Source organism: Psittacula echo (assembly GCF_963264785.1).
Source record: "Psittacula echo genome assembly, chromosome: 4".
NCBI classification, from domain to species: Eukaryota; Metazoa; Chordata; class Aves; order Psittaciformes; family Psittacidae; genus Psittacula; species Psittacula echo.
In genome coordinates, this window is record NC_137738.1 from 28,445,989 (window position 1) to 28,459,589 (window position 13,601).

The 13,601-nt window shown below is 39.2% G+C and overlaps 1 protein-coding gene across 1 annotated transcript in view; it reads left to right on the forward strand.

Annotated features, from left to right (window-relative positions):
- Positions 1-4,542: 4,542 nt before the first annotated feature.
- The window catches only part of ERO1B (endoplasmic reticulum oxidoreductase 1 beta), a 31,336-nt gene continuing 22,277 nt past the window's right edge, over positions 4,543-13,601 (forward strand). Inside the window, exons 1-3 of the mRNA XM_080614537.1 lie at positions 4,543-4,921; positions 9,570-9,689; positions 13,480-13,563. Of these exons, the coding sequence (XP_080470663.1) occupies positions 4,811-4,921; positions 9,570-9,689; positions 13,480-13,563 (315 nt within the window). The 5' untranslated portion in view covers positions 4,543-4,810. The remainder of the gene's footprint in view (positions 4,922-9,569; positions 9,690-13,479; positions 13,564-13,601) is intronic.

Consider the following 13,601-nt stretch of genomic DNA (forward strand, 5'->3'; position numbering starts at 1 on the left):
AAGATACGGGCTGACTCTGATAGTTTCCACATTAATACTGAAAATCATTCTGAAAGAGCAGAGGCATTTCTTAGTTTCAAAGGGTAACATTCAAGTCTAATTAGAAATAAAATTGCTGATTCTGTATGCTTGCTTAGATTTCCTCAGAGGCACAATGGTTTTAGTGATGGATAATCAGCCTGAGAATTAAGAGGACCAACAAAGTGTATTCTTACCAACACAGGTCTGAATAAATGCCAGAGTAAGTAACTGGAGCCTCTCCTATAACTGTAATGAATGACAAAGCCACAGTAGAGCTAAGAATTTTCTGGATTTTAAACCTGCCAAATTTTACCTCAGTAAAATGAATGCTGTATCTGCCCTCAAGACTTGCATATATGTATTGCCTCTGTGTGCTGTTTGAAGGCTACTGGCTTTAACCCCAGAACTAGATATAGTCAATGACTAAAAAAGCTTTGGAGAAATATATGTATAATCTATATAAAAATGTATCCATTAATGTCATTCAGAATATCCCTAATATACTATTGTTACACAGGTGGCTGTAAACTACAGAAACATACACAGCATTGGTATTGTGGGCTGCACCAGGTTTTACCATCAACATGGCATTTACTCTTCTGATAACTTACAACATTAAATCTTCCTACATCAGAATTTAAAAATTACTTCAGTAAACAATCACAAAATAAGTTTAGCTGAACAATACATGTCAGCAATCAAAACTGGTTAATGTTGTTAAAAATTGTGTATTTTAAAAAGTGTGTCTGTAAGTCACACCAGCTTTTCAATTTGAAACAGATTTTTTTAAACAAATTATTCATTAAGAATTCTTTGAAATAATGAAATATAATAATAGAAGTGAATAGTCTAGATAACATTACTGCCTCAAAACTTAGGTTAGTCATCATAATTTAGCAATTTTTTTCCTAGTACTGAAGGAAGAGTCTGCAATTACACAGAAATATCTCTAGAGCACTGTCAACAGTACAGCTTAATTTGGCTGTTGCATGCCTGTTCTTGTATCATTCTTTAATGAATGATATAGAAATCTTTGTTTGTTACTTAACTGACCAGAAAGTCAGCAATTATTTTAGCAAAACTAAATATAACTGTATCATAAAAACTAAATCCAGAAAAAGATAACTTTAAGTAACAGCATTCTCTAAAACAGATTATCTTTCTCATCAAATTTCTATACTTAAGTAAAATCTAGAGGTTGTCTTGCTCTAACCCTGCAAAGTGCTAAATTCAGTGTATCTAATGATGTGAAGAGTTCAGCATTTTGTAAATCTCCACTTAAATACAGAATTAATATTTTCAAACAGTTTTTACAGATCAAGTCTACAGATGCCTCTTCTCACCCCTTTCCTGGTCCCATCAAAAAGCTGCTATATTTGATGAGCACAGAGACTTCTCCCTAAAATCTGCAAACTATTCAGTAATACATAGCCAGTTAATTTATTGCTCGAAATAGCAATTAACCACAGTCTCAAGGGGTTTCCTGCCTTCTGAGTACAAGGCTGCAGATGAAGCCTTTTTCATCCCATGGACAATATATTCCTCTCCAGCAGAATATGATTGCTATTTCCCCAACACACCGCTCTCCCTACACCTAAAAAAAGAAAAAAAAAAGATAAACCACTTTTTTTTCTAACTCATCATCTATGGTTTTTCCCCATGGAAATAAAGAATTTCTGTTCCTGATTACAATACCACTAACACAGAGCAACAGTATAGCCTTCCCCCCGAAAAAGGTTGTTACTAGGGATAGTAACTGTGCGCCTGTGGCAATCTTGGTTTTAATTCCTCATTTCTTTGCTTTATACATTTCAAACATCTTTATCTAAGGGCATTTGTATTGAGTAAAATACTTCTGTTTCAACATAAGCTCTTCACCTCTAATGTATTGCAGTACAGTTAGGAAATACCTCCCTGCATTTTCTTTCCTGGATATCCTATAGCTAGCTTTCAATTGTCAGTAGCTTCAGTGTGTTACTAGGCCGGTTCTTTAAAATTCTGAGACTTGTTTTGGAGTAGGAATAATTAACCAGGACCTAAAAAGTTAAACCTACTTTCTTTCCCAATAATGATATTGGTCTGTTGTTTTACAGCTGTACAGGGATGTCACAATTTTGACATTTGACAGAAACATTATATTGGGCCTAACTACAGCTGGATAAAACAGGGGTTTGGGTGTACGAGTTTTTCAGTTGTAGCAGGCCTGACAGACCACAGCACTCACATGCCCCACTACTTGTCTGCTTTTTATTTGTCTGTACTCACATCAGGTGGTTTACTAGCAGTTCTCACACACAGCTTTGCCTTGCCATCAAATCTTCTTAAGTAGACTACCACAAGATGTTCCATTGCTCAACAGGCACCAAGCTCCCACTGCTGCTGTTTGCCAGACTTAATCAGAAGTTTGTGATATATTGATCCCTCTGGTTTACTCCCCTAAGTTTAGAAAGGTCTCACTCAAATGTTACTTTGGAAAAATAAATAAAGGCAAAAGCTTCAAGGGCAAAAAGTTTCCAAAATCCACGTCACATTACTGAAATCTAGTTCATGAACTTGGAAAAGTTGCTGGGATTTACCAAACTTCTCCTAATATGAAATGTGAAGCCAGCCTGTTTGCCTGATAGTTCACTCGAATTAGTCTGCAATAATTTCTGAGACACATTTTTACACTGGTGATGAACACAGATCATTATTTCTGTGTACACCCAGAGTGTATAAGCTCAATTCTGGCAAGTAAGAGCTGACTAAAAAGCACTGATTCAGCTGAAAGTAGGAATAAATTCTCATTTAATCGTTCCCAAATGATAGGTGTACTGTCTGTACTTCAGAGAGGAAAGGAAGGAGCCATTACATCATCTCTCTCAGACCAAACTGTAAAACTACTGCCTACTCCATTTCATGCTCTCTGTATAGCTATCCTTCAGCTTTTCAAGACATTTTCAGCAGTGCAAAATCTGTGACATACTGACACTGAAGGAAAAATATAATGGGAAACTAATTTGAATTAATGTGTAAGTAAATCATAATGGCAAATCTGAAACTTTTAAGCTGAGAGTTACCCCAACTTTAAAGTTTCCTTCCATACTCTGGTAAAGGCACATTCCCCTCTAACTGAACAAGGGTAGCAGATGGACTGAAAATAAAATCCTAATTCTAGCAACCCTGCACATGAAATTAGCGCAACACTCATCTTCTTGAAGGAAATTCACTTTGCAAATCTGGAAGTGAATTAGAGATACTCATTTAACTGTTGGAAGCAAAAGATTGTGTCTGAGCTGCTTAGGGTTGGTGGTGGTTGGTTGTGGGAGATTTTGGGGTGTTTGCATTTGTTTTTTGGGTTTTCTTAATTTTTGAAAAGCAGCAGCAGTAAAAGCCTTAGATCAGTTCCAATAGCTACTGGCAAAGCACAGCTACACAAATTCAACTGATGTCATCCTGTAACCAACTGTGCCAAATAGTCTCCCTAAGGGGTCATAGAAAAAAAAATTAGGTGTAGCTAAACTTATCTAACAACAAGCAGCCACCTCAAGGGGCCCTCTCTTCTTCCTACCGGGATACACATGCACCCTTGCCTCTTCCCTGGATCAGATAGAGTGATGAAGCAGACATAGAGTGAGTCAGGTCAGCTGGCTGCTCCAGCAGAAAATTATCCCTAGGATAAAGAACATACAAATCACTCAAGCAGCTGAGTTAACATGCAGCTTCAAGAGTGCTAGCTCAGATACAGGGGATAAGGAACTGGGAGGAGGAGGGGAAGAATGGAAAAACAGTTCTGCCTCTTTCCACACAACTCAGTATTTCATTATCTTAGCTGTAATGTAAAACCACATCTGAAAGCATCTTCTTAGCGTCTTGTACCCTTCACAGTAGCCTGTGCCTCCCCTGAAAAAAAAACCAAACCTGGGGGGAGGAGATGGGTGGTGCAACTAAAAAAAAAAAAAAAAAATAGCCAACGAATGGAGAGCCTATAGTTTTTCCATTAACTTTCAGCCTTGCTCTCAAAGGGAACAAGAATCAAACAAGGCAAAAATAATGAGGTGCACCCATCTTCGCATATATAGCTTCTCAGAAGCCGTGCCAAGAGAAAAAGCAGTATGACCTGAAAGAAAAAAAAAGCCCCTTCTGAACACTAAACACAATTTAGCTCTAGGGCTCCTCCCCGCACGCCGCAGGTGCGAACTGACGTGCAGTCTCTCGCAGTACTTTCGTCTCGGTCAGACACCCGGCTGAGGCAGGACGCGGGCGCCTCTGAACACGGGACGGTCCGTGCCTCCCCTCACACTCACGCCGCACAAAGTTCGGGCCTTCCTGCAGCACGCGCACTCGCCCAGCGGCCCCTCCCCTCGCCGCTTGTTTTGGAGGTGCGCGTGGTCCTCCCCGATTGGGCGCCGCGTCGGGCCCCGCCCCGGCCCTGCCGCCGCCAGGGGCTGCGCGCGCGGACTACGGCTCCCGGGGTGCCGCGCGGAGCAGGGGGAGCGGTGGCTCGTGCGGGCGGCGGCTGCGCGCGAGGAGCGTGTGTGTGTGCGCGCGCGCGTCGGTGCTGTGGCGGCGGCGGCGGCGGTAGTGGTAGTGGCAGCGGCAGCGGTAGCGCGCGGGCAGGTTGAGGTGAGCGCGGCGCCCCCGCCCGACGAGTCCCGCCGCAAACAGGAACGGCCGCGCCGGGAGGAGACGCTGCCACCGCCGCTGCCTCTCGGCTCGTCCGTCTGTTTCCTGTGGCGGCAGCAGCTGCTTCGCGGCTGGGCGAGGGCCGCCCTCCCCCGTCAGCTGCGGCGGGCGGAGCGGCGGCAGCATGAGCGGCAGCATGAACGGCAGCGGTGCTGGCCGGATCACAGCGGTGAGGGCACGCGTGGCAGCGCGGCTGCTGGCGGTGTTCGGCTGCGTCGTGACAGCTAAGGCCCAGGTAGGAACCAGCAGTGGAGCGATGCGGCGGAGCCCTCTCATGGCTGGCGAGGAAAGGGGGAAGAGAAGCGTGGCCGAACAGGGATGCCCCAGCGGCCCTGGGCAGGGCTGGGGACCTGTGCCTGAGGGAAGGGAGAGAGGAGGTCCTCCTTGTCGCCGGCTGGAGGAGGTGGTGAGGGCGCTTCGGAGGGTCGTGGGGAAGAGGGCAGCTTCGAGGCCATGTCTTGTGCAGCCTCCCCTGCGGAGAAGTCGGGGGATCTCCCGCTGAAGTATGCTGCCCACGTCCTTCCTATTCTATACCCTGCGGTTCCTCTTTGCTGGGGTCCAGCGCGGAACCCATCTGTTCGGTGCCTCCGGTCTGTGGGGCCCCGCTGCTGCGGTCAGGGGAGAAGTTGGTCGATCTGGGAAGCACTATTAGTACACGTATATAACGGTCCAGACATAGAGAGGAGTTGTTTCACGCAGGTAAGTCTGCTTCTTGTCTGTGGGGTGTTGTGTTGAAGAGTTCTGGATTGGATCATACCCTTGACTATAGGCAGAAACTTTGGTGTACTCTTGAAGTTGGTGAGAAGCCATATGGTCGAATGGAAATAGCAGTGGCCTGGCTTGGCTTGTATTTAGGTGTGTGTTTATTTTCCACATTGCAGAGAAGCATAAAAATGCTGCTTTCTGTAAATTGCCTTTACAGTTTCAGAAGGGCAGGTGTCTCAAATTGAGAGTTTACTATTTATCAGCAGTGTGACCGTTCCTGAAATAATAGTTCATGTCAAGTAGGGAAGGGTTTCAGCTGGGTCAAAGACACTAGAGTGAGTTTATATGGAAACTCACAATATCCATGTGGATCAAAATTTGGCTTCTGTATCATAACATTTTTCGTATATTTTTAAAATTTCTGCTTTGTATAACATGCTATATTGTAAGTGACCATGCAAAGCAATGACTAGTCTAGCATATATAGCTTTAATTGCAGGATTTTTTTTTTTTTTTTGTTGTAAGTCAAGGTTTTACCAGGTTTAAAAATCCATTATTTTAGAAGCTGTTTTAGTGTATCTAAATGCTAATTGAATTTGAATTCTCAAGGAAGCCATTAACTGGAATGGTTTTATTATGACACTTGGCAGAGAGATTGGTTATTGCTATTCCAGCAAATTGTTAGCATATTGCATTTATATTTTAAATACTTTGAATTTGATTTATACAGGGAAAAGATAAGCTAGCTAGTAGTTCTTGGAGTCATGTTACCTGTAGCTTTTCTCTTCTTCTGCAACTATGGCAAAGTAAAACATTAAGGAACAAAACAAGGTGTCCCCGTGGTCTTCTAATTGTTAAAGCAATTTAAGTACAACAACCTGATAACGCTAATAAGGTTGTTTGTATGAATAAACTGATCATTAGTGCGTGCATTTATTCAGTTTTTCTTAGTGTTAAAGTACTGAGTACATTTCTCTTTACAGATTTCATAAGGAGAAGTCGATGCAGGTTGGACATTGACCTTTTAATCTGAAAGTTTGATTTGTCTTGGAGAATATAAGTTAGAAGTTCAGCATCTCCAGTACAGCTCTCATACCTGTACAAGAACTAAGCTAGGTTGGACAATACCTGGAAATCCTTTGATAAGCATACTGGAAATAGGAAAGAATTAGCAGCTATTCAATTGTCAGACAAGTTTTTGAACACAGCTTATGTATTAGGCTCATGCTTTTAGAGTTTCTCATACAGCTGGAAATAATTATCAGATGAAAAGAAAGCATGATATTTGGCCACTGTAATAAAATTTGTGATAACTTACACTACAGTTGGCTATATATGTGGACTAAGTTCACTAGTATAGCTCAGTTACAAAAAAGGCAAAAAACAATGGTATGAATAGCAAAGTCTTACGATATGTCATTTTACCTGTATAATACACTGTTCTTAGGTTTGTGTCTCCAGTTTAAAAAAGAATTCACTGGAAGATCCAGATGTTGACAGAAATGGAACAATTTTATGCATGTTCATAGAGTGTTACATCGTTATGTAAGTGAGAGAACTGAAGACTACACCGGGACTAATAAAAGAACTTCAGCTGGAATACTAGAAGCCAGTGTTGCAGTTTTATTAGTGCTGTTAACTGACTCCACTGATGTGCAGTATTGGCGTTTCATGTGTGCTGTCAAAACATTTTATAAATTGTGGTTTGGTGCAGCTATAGCATAGTTTAATTTTAGAGCATGCCTTCCAAGGAAGCGTTGATTTTGCTGTTCTGTGTCTGCAGAGAGCTAACTGTTCCAATGTTGAAAAAGTTGTGAGAAAGAAATGGAGAGTTTTGTTTCCTTGCTCTTGTTATTCAAATTATTTTTTCTCTTGATAATTTATTAGGAAATTCTAGTTTTTGAGGAGGGTTTATTTCCGAAACCTCATAGTGTTCTAAGTAAACTGTACTGCATTTTGAAAGCTGTTCTTAGAATTGAGATTTTTATCGGAGACAGCTGGCAAAGAGGTGACCTCTAGTAGTTTGCCATCTTAGTTGAATAAGACAACTGCAGCTTTTTATTTTTCCATGGGGATTTGATGCTGAGTGTAATTACTGCATATTTATTTGAAACATTTATTCCCTGGAAAAGCATCTTTGGTTTTGCATAGATGGCAAAAATATTTTTGTAAGCAGTGGATAGCTCCATGAGGTGGTCATCAAAATAGTTTCCTACTCTTTATCTCCTGAGTCCAAAGAAAATATCTTGGATCTTTTGTACTGCTTTCAGCTTAATAATTGTGCTTCACTGTTTATACAGTTAAATGTTTGAGCAAAATATTGGAAGTTATCATTTTGCCTTTTTATATTCGAGTGAAATGTACTGTTGTTTGTTTTGTGGTATGGTGTTACCTGTAAGGACTGCGAAATTCATTTCTGCCTATATGTGACCGATAAGAAAATTCTAAAATTTGAATGAAATCATTATAGATTAAAATGCATGGGGGGGGGGGAGTATTTCTGTAAGCACTAACAACATCATGTTTTGTCTTCTGACTTTGAAGTTGGCAGTCATGTGGGCTGAGAGCTTACTTGGCTTTGTGAAAAGCCTGTAATTGCTGTTTGCTCAGGTTTGATGCTAGATAGCATTAACAAAGAGAGCATAACAGCATAGAAGACTTTGGGTAAAGTAACTTCCCTTAAATGAGTTTTACTTCATTGCCGTTCATATCTACTCTGCAGAATTGTGACACCCTATTTAGTGCTTCTGGAAATGTAAGATCTACATAAGTTGAATTTTTTACTTAAATGCTTTATTGCCAAACCTTCACCCCTTTATTCTCACAGAGGGCTGGGGGAAATTAATTTTCCAGGCCTCTTTTATGCTTCATAAAAGAACAGAAGCCTACAATTTGGTTTCTAGTGACTTTTTTGCATCAAGCTAGGTTATATAAGGTTATCTCTTCTGTAGTAGTCTATCATGCATAAAACAGATTAGATGATTTCATAATCTCATCTGTGTGAAATTTGTGGAGAAAAAAAGTGCCACAAAATATTCTTCGTCTCCTTTTGCACATAACCTTTGAATAGTTACAAGCTCTTCCAAGGCCATGCAACACAGGCTTTCCTATTTTATATGCTTTCTAGGCCATCATGTATGTCAACTAATTTGTTGTCTGGCTGAAGAACAGTAGTAGTTAACAGGAGTATTTGGTTCCATTCCCTAACACATGATCTTAGACCTTTCAAACATGTTTGTAGTTTTTTTAAGATGCTATGATTAGGAGTAGTTAGTTTGGATTTAATTAAATTTATCCTACAAATGTTCATAGAAAACCACTTTCACTGTTTCCACCTTTTGCTAAGACACTGTCACAATCTTGGCGAAAGTGTTGCTATAGCTCAGTCTACAGAGTTAGTTCGCCCTTTCGCCTCTGCTGCTTGCCACAGTCCTGCCTTCCTCTGCTGTGCTGGCAGTAGCGCTTCTGTGCTTGTGTACACTCCTCTTCATAGTGTTAAGCTAGCACAGTACCTTGAACCAGTTTGTTGTCCTGGCAGAAGAAGTGGGATGGGACCTGCAAAGTTCAGACTTAATTTCACAATAGATTTACAGCCTTACAGTACAGGTGCCTGCACCTGGTTTTCCTAGTATTTATTTGCAGAATTTAACTGTGCAGCTACTAACTTTTTGGGCAGATAAGTACCTATTCCCCTTTATCCAGTGTCTCTAAAGAAACTTTCCGAAGCGTTCTTATGCTCTGACAAGAATTATAAAAATAAGATGACAGTGTGTGATTGTGGGTTTTTTTAGGCAACTCAGTTAATGAGCATTTGCTAGGAAGAATACTTGGTATGGAACTCCGATGGGCTAATATACCTTGTGTTTGTAGTTTGGAAAATCTTGCTGCTCATTCTGCAGAAAGTTCTATATGCTGAATCTGTCAGGAAATAAAGAGTGCTAGTCTGGCTAACATTGTATGTAGAGGTGGAGTTAAGCTCAAATAAAGTGCTAAGGTCTGTTATTTTCTATGTCTGAGTGTGTAAGATATGTTGTATTTTAATGCTGAGAAATAAAGTATTTGCATTTCACTAGTATTTCTTCTGATTGCCATCCATTTCTCTTTAGGGGCCTTGATTTTTCTGTAGTTAATACTGCATTTCTTGATTTAAAATAATTTTTTATGTATTTTTTTAATAGCTCACAGGGGTCCTAGATGATTGTTTGTGTGACATAGAAAGCATCGATGACTTCAACACTTTCAAGATCTTCCCCAAAATACAGAAACTGCAAGAACGTGATTACTTCAGATATTACAAGGTACAATTAGAATGGCATTTTCCTGAATAATTTAATAAAATCCATAAAATGTAGGGAGGATTACACATTAAATCAGCTTGTCTGTATTAAGTTGTCTTTCAGAAGCCAACAGCTCTTTAATTTGATTGTAGCAAGTTTTCAGTCCCTGACAGTTATGTTGGTAGTAAGTTGTGTTTGCTGCGTTAATCCTGGAGTCAGTGACAGTAAATCATGACTACTACTAAAGGCAGTATCTTTGTACTGCTGCATTTAGAAAAGATTGTATATTAGCAACTTTCTGACAGCATGCAGTACTTGTTTTCTAAGAAATCTGGGTAATTTGGAGCTGAAATATTGCAGTGATTTACTTTTTTTATAAGTTGCTGTCTTAGTTCTAATTTTAGTATTTGCTATCTAGAGAACTGTTATTCCTTTGATAAACTGGTAAAAGTACTCAATTTTCAAGTAGTATGTAATAACACTTTGTAATGACTTTAAATACTGTTTGTCTCTGTATTAGACTAAGGAGAAAAATAAGACTTTGAAGCCTCATACTTCTCTTTTCAGTTAGCTTGAAAGTTGCTGGGTTTTATTTTTTCTTCTTCCCTCTCAGGACATAGCAAGCTATCAAGCTGATCTAGTATCAGGCAAGCATTAAACTCATGCGAGATAGGGTTATGAATGTGAGGAAGGAGAAAAAACTGCTAAAATCTTCCTTTTCTAGTCTGAACAAGCAGTAATGTGTAACTTCACCCTGAATCAACTCCTGCTCCATGGTACAGTTCTAACTTCACTTTTCAGGAAAACAACATATGTGCAACTTCAGTGATAATACATCACATAGTAGTGGTAATTAAATTCTCCAGAAGCACCAGAAAGATACAAAACAAAGTATTTGAAGATGAGCAACAGGTATATGGGTTTCATACAACAGTAACTTCATCCTATAAATTTAGAGCTAATCTTAATTTCAGCAGCGGTTCTACAGAACATACTTTAATGGCTTGTTACAGTCCTACCCCATCTTCCTAATGAATGGGCAATTACAAGGGCCAGTGTGCAGTCCACCCATCACCATACATTACTTAGTACTTCCAGATGTGACAGGGAAGAATTTGTGTTGAACAAGCGAACTGAGTAAGTCATCTTTTTTCACCCTTTCCCTTCTGAATAAGCAACAGAGGGTTTTTTTTATGTCCCTGCAAAGAATCATGAAATTGCCGTTAAGCACATAGATGCATGTGGAAATTGTGAGGGTAGGCAATGATCATCTAGGTCAACTACAGTGTAAGTAAATACTGAGTAAGCATAGGGGAAGTATACTTATTCTGGGTGTGAAAACACTCCTACTCTGAAGTAATTTAGTTTGTAACAGAATTTGGATCATGAACATTTCTAATTATCAGCAAAAGTGTTTCCACTGTGTTATAGTTCAACAGTCATATAATATATAATACCGAATGGACTAGCTAATTTTTATTTAAAGGATGAAGAAAACTTTTTTTTAAGCTCTTGCTGAAATTGTGCTGAGTGGTTTCTAGATAGTGGAAGACTTCTCAATGAAAGAAGGGAATAAAACATTTTGTCTCTGTATAGTTTTATACATCAAAGCATGCAGACTATGGAAGCCTCATGCTAACAAGTCTACCTTTTAATCTGTGACAAGTATTGAATAATACTCTAAATGATAATAATGAAATGAATACTTCCCACCCTGAAAAAAGCAGAAGTTTGATATAGTCAGCGAATGATAGGTATTGATTAAAGTACAAGCGCTGTACAACTTCAGTTTGTCTCAGATCTAGGACTAGTATATTTGCAGGTGTTCTTTCTGAATTAACCTGCGCTTTAGACAGCAGTATTCTTTTATTTACAGTTTTCTCTGTGTAAGAAGTTACTGCATGAGTTGCTTGTATCTTCCAAAGTTGTTAGCATTTTTTTATTGTTAGAGTTTACTTTGGACGAGGTTGTAGTCTAACTATGTCAGCTGGTCTTTTTCTGTCAGAATTTGGTGGGAGGGGCATGTTTTATGTATTAGGTCCTATTGTGAAAGTGATGTAAAATGTAACACTTTGTGCTGTATTTAAAAAAGATGATGAGTGAACAGGTACGAAAAGTTCTAAAATCTTACACTTTTTTTTTCTTGGGATGGTGTTTGTAGAGTGACAAGAGGAAAGGGGGGTGAAGCAGCCTAAACTCTCTGCTTTTAATGTATCTGTGCTAGCATGGCTTGAACTGTAACTAGCAGATAGTTGTCACCACTTCTAAGAAATCATACCATCTGTTGAATGTCTTGTTAGAGTTTTTTTGACTGAGGAATCTCTTTAACATTTTAAAGCTGAATTTACAAATCCCAGTCGTGCTGAATAAGTACATCAAAATGGAAACCTGGAAAACAATCTTTTCTTCACATGTTCTATAGCAATTAACTTTGCGTGTGTTGAAAATACAGAGAGAACTTACTTGCCGAAAAGTTTGGTAGAGGAATTTAGTATAATGAAGGACAGATGAGCAAGTCAAGCATTATGTTTTAGTCTTTGGGGGATCTCTTGTGATATTGACAGAACACTTGAAGAGGGAATTCTTTTTGTTTTACCTTAATTTGGGTACGTAGTATCCCAGAACAATTCACCCTTCAAGGAGCAGAAGTTGTGTCTTTATTTCAGGTCCATAGTTTTGCTTTTTATTTATATTTATATTATTTTTATTTATTAATAAAATAATAAATAGAATAGACTAGGGAGAGTAAAATCTGGCTATAATTCATCTCAGATTCTTCATACTGTGCCGGTTCTGTATCAGAGGCATATTGATCTAGTTTCCCTTATGTTTAGTATACGATGTATAATGCAGGGCAGAAAAAAATAATAAAAAAAAATTCATTCAATTCAGGCCTTTTTATTGCTGGGTCTCAGGTTTGACGATTCAGTGACTGGAGCCATTGGGCTTCTATTACTATATTCCTCCCAAAACCAGGCCACTTAGAGTGGGTTTTATCACTGATGTTTCTTTGTGTAAGGCTAATGTAAAGGAAAGGTGGGATTTTTTTTTTTTCTTTCACTGATTTTCACATTGACAGTCCAAATGTAGTAAAGTGTTTTAATCTCTTGCAGTATAGTATGTGCTAATATATGTGGTACTTCCTGCCTTGATTGTGCCATGTCACGAAAAATAGGAGCACTAATCCTCACAGGGTTTGCTGGTAATGTTTCTGAAGTGGTTTCTCTTCATTATTTGTATTTGTACTATATCAGATCCCTAATTTGAGGACATGATGATACTCATTCTTCCTTGACTAGCTATGATGTATAGTAATGATTGCCTGTTTTTATTTCTTGAAATCTGAAATCACCCAAGCACTTACTTGAATTAGGAAACTTGTGCACTAGTCTGTCCTACATCAAATGTATTTTCTTGATCTGTATAGTATGAGTACAACTGATGGTAACTGTAACCATTTTAGAACAACATATGACTGATTTGCCTTCTTTTTAGTGGTTTATTTACTGCTTTGAAGTTAGTGGTAAGAGATTTAATTTGTGCTTTAATATACTATGTATTTGTCTCCATTGGAGGCCATTATCACTAACCATTCTACTGCAGCAAGCTTCATCTTATATATTCAGAGGGAGAGTAGTTCAACCAACCGACCAGGCTCCCACAAAACCCTCAAACTTGAATTTAGCGCTTTTTCATTGTATCCTCTCCTTTAATTTTAAAGAATTTCTTGATACTGAGAGCTCCTTCCCCCACCCCACCCCAGTTGTCTTATGTAAGTGTTGATTTTAAACTTTTGCTTTTGTACGTTTAGGTCAACCTGAAGAGACCATGCCCATTTTGGGCTGATGATGGCCATTGTTCTATCAAAGATTGTCATGTAGAGCCTTGTCCTGAGGTATGGATCAAATAATATAAAATAGAAAAAGGTTATTT